Genomic DNA, 2,413 nt, shown 5'->3' on the forward strand with positions numbered 1-2,413 from the left:
CACACACACACACACACACACACACACACACACAATCACACACGGAGTCGGGCCAAAGTACATACCGGGCCTCCTCGTTCTGTTTGTGCTCCTCCTCCCCTTCCCTCCCCTTCCCTCCCGCACTCCCCGGCATCTCCTATACAACCCATCTTTCCCACGCAAGTCCTGCGTGCACTGGCGCACATATTCAACAAGAGAGAGAGCGCGCCAGCTCACCAGCTCGTCACAGAATGCCATCCAGGGAAGGCGAGCACAGCAGCGCGTCGATAGAGCTGCTTAATCAGTACGCCAAGTATTTCCCGCACGTTCTGTTCACCAGCCAGGAGGCCTTCGAGAAGTATGCGGCAACCGTTGATCCCGAGGCATACAAGAAAAACGCCGATCTACAAGACGGTGAGGATCAGCCGGAGTCAACTAACCCACGCGAGCACATGTATGTACTGACGGCATTGGTGGGCCGCAATCCAACCACAGCCGCTTTCGTGGCCACCCGCGGCTCGGACCCGTCGGAGAAGGTGGTAGCCAAGTTCGTTGTCCTGAATGATGACAGACAGGCCGCATACGCCCGCAGTGAGTTGCACTGTCTGGCCGCGTGCACGCATTTTGGCATTGTCAAGCACTACGACGACTTCAAGTCTGAGGACAAGTTGTTGCTTATTATGGAGTACGGCAGCGGCGGCGACCTCAACAAGCAGATTAAGCAGCGCCTGAAGGAGAATCTGCCGTTTCAAGAGTACGAGGTTGGGCTTCTCTTTTACCAGATTGTGCTTGCTTTGAACGAGGTGCACAATCGCCGCATGATGCACCGTGATTTGAAAAGCGCCAACATCTTCCTGATGCCGACCGGCATTATCAAACTCGGAGACTTCGGCTACTCCAAACAGTACAGCGATTCTGTCTCGCTTGATGTTGCGTCATCGTTTTGTGGTACACCGTACTACCTGGCGCCAGAGCTGTGGGAGCGCAAGCGGTACAGCAAGAAGGCAGACATGTGGTCTCTTGGTGTCATTCTGTATGAGCTGCTCACTCTGCATCGCCCCTTCAAAGGACCGTCGCAGCGCGAGATCATGCAACAGGTTCTGTATGGCAAGTGTGACCCGTTTCCGTGCCCTGTGTCGAGCAGTATGAAGGCGCTACTGGACCCACTGTTGTCCAAAAACCCGGCTGACCGACCAACTACGCAGCAGCTGCTGCGCACGGAATTTCTCAAGTACGTGGCGAACCTGTTCCAGGATATTGTGCGTCACTCAGATACCATCGCTCCCAACGACAGGGCAGAGATTCTGAAGCAGCTGCGGGAGACCCACGAGCGGTCCCCGTTGCCGCCGTCACTCTCTTACGGCGTAAACTCATCACAGGTGACTCACGGAGGGTACCTTTACAAGTACGGCTCCGACTATCGCTGGAAGAAGCGGTACTTTTACATTGGGGACGGCCAGCTGCGCATCTCGATTAGCGACAATCCCGATAACGACGGTGTTGCACCCAAGTCCGTTAGCCTCGCGACGGTGAGCGACGTGTTCCCTGTGCCTGAGGTGTACTCTCAGAAGCATCCGAATCAACTGGTCTTGTGGTTCACAAATGGCCAAAAGATTATCGCGTATGCCTCCACGATGGAGGAAAGAGACTTGTGGATCTCTAATTTCCACCGCGCTTGCGGTATGTAGCAGTCTTTGCATTCGCCCACACACACAAAAAGGGGCGCAGCAGCAGCAGCAGCAGCAGCATGCCAGATGGAGGGGGGGGGCATGGCAGGATGGCAAAACCATAAAGACACCCATGAGACATGCTGCAGCCGTTCAGCGCAGAGACAGCGAAGGAAACGTGTATGCACCAATCGGATGTGCTCGTTTGTCTTCTCGTGCTGTCGATTCTCCCTGGTGTTCCGCCGGCGCCGCCGCCGCCTCCCCCCATTCCTGAGGGAAATGTGAGTCTCTGTCACCCAATCCTGTCCACTGTGGTTCGTGTGTGCTCCTCTTCTTCAGAGCGTACTTGTATGCCCCACGTCGGCTCACAAAGTCACCGAGTCGCCAGCTCTCCCCACCTCTCAGCTTTCGCGGCTGTCGTCGTCGTGTTTTGTCCATAAATCTACGCTTCCCTCTCTTCACCCGGGCACCTTTTTGTAGTTTCTCAACTTATCACCCTCGCTCGCCGCCCCGCGTGTCTTTCACCACCACGCCTTCCTATACGCGCAGTTGTTCACCTGTTTTGCCCCTCCTCTCTCAGCGCGGGGGCGGGGGGGGGTTCCCGCGAGCCGTTTTTTCATCTCAATTTCCTCTCTTTTCTTCATGGGGTGTGGGCAGGCGTCCCGTGCAGGTGTGCACTTGCGCGCACGCACGTCCCACACCGAACGCCCTGAGCATAGGCACGCTTGCGCAGCAGCAACAGCGATAGCAGTCGAGACAAAAAAAGG

General features: G+C 56.2%; 1 protein-coding gene across 1 annotated transcript; it reads left to right on the top strand.

Moving 5' to 3' along the window:
* Window positions 1-230: 230 nt before the first annotated feature.
* JKF63_01515 (uncharacterized protein) lies at window positions 231-1,667 on the top strand (the record flags this gene model as incomplete). The annotated part of the gene is made up of 1 exon (XM_067897562.1): window positions 231-1,667. The coding sequence occupies one exon, from the start codon at window positions 231-233 to the stop codon at window positions 1,665-1,667; it is 1,437 nt and encodes a 478-aa protein (XP_067753719.1).
* Window positions 1,668-2,413: the final 746 nt, after the last annotated feature.

Source organism: Porcisia hertigi, chromosome 35 (assembly GCF_017918235.1).
Source record: "Porcisia hertigi strain C119 chromosome 35, whole genome shotgun sequence".
In the NCBI taxonomy this organism is placed as follows: Eukaryota; Euglenozoa; class Kinetoplastea; order Trypanosomatida; family Trypanosomatidae; genus Porcisia; species Porcisia hertigi.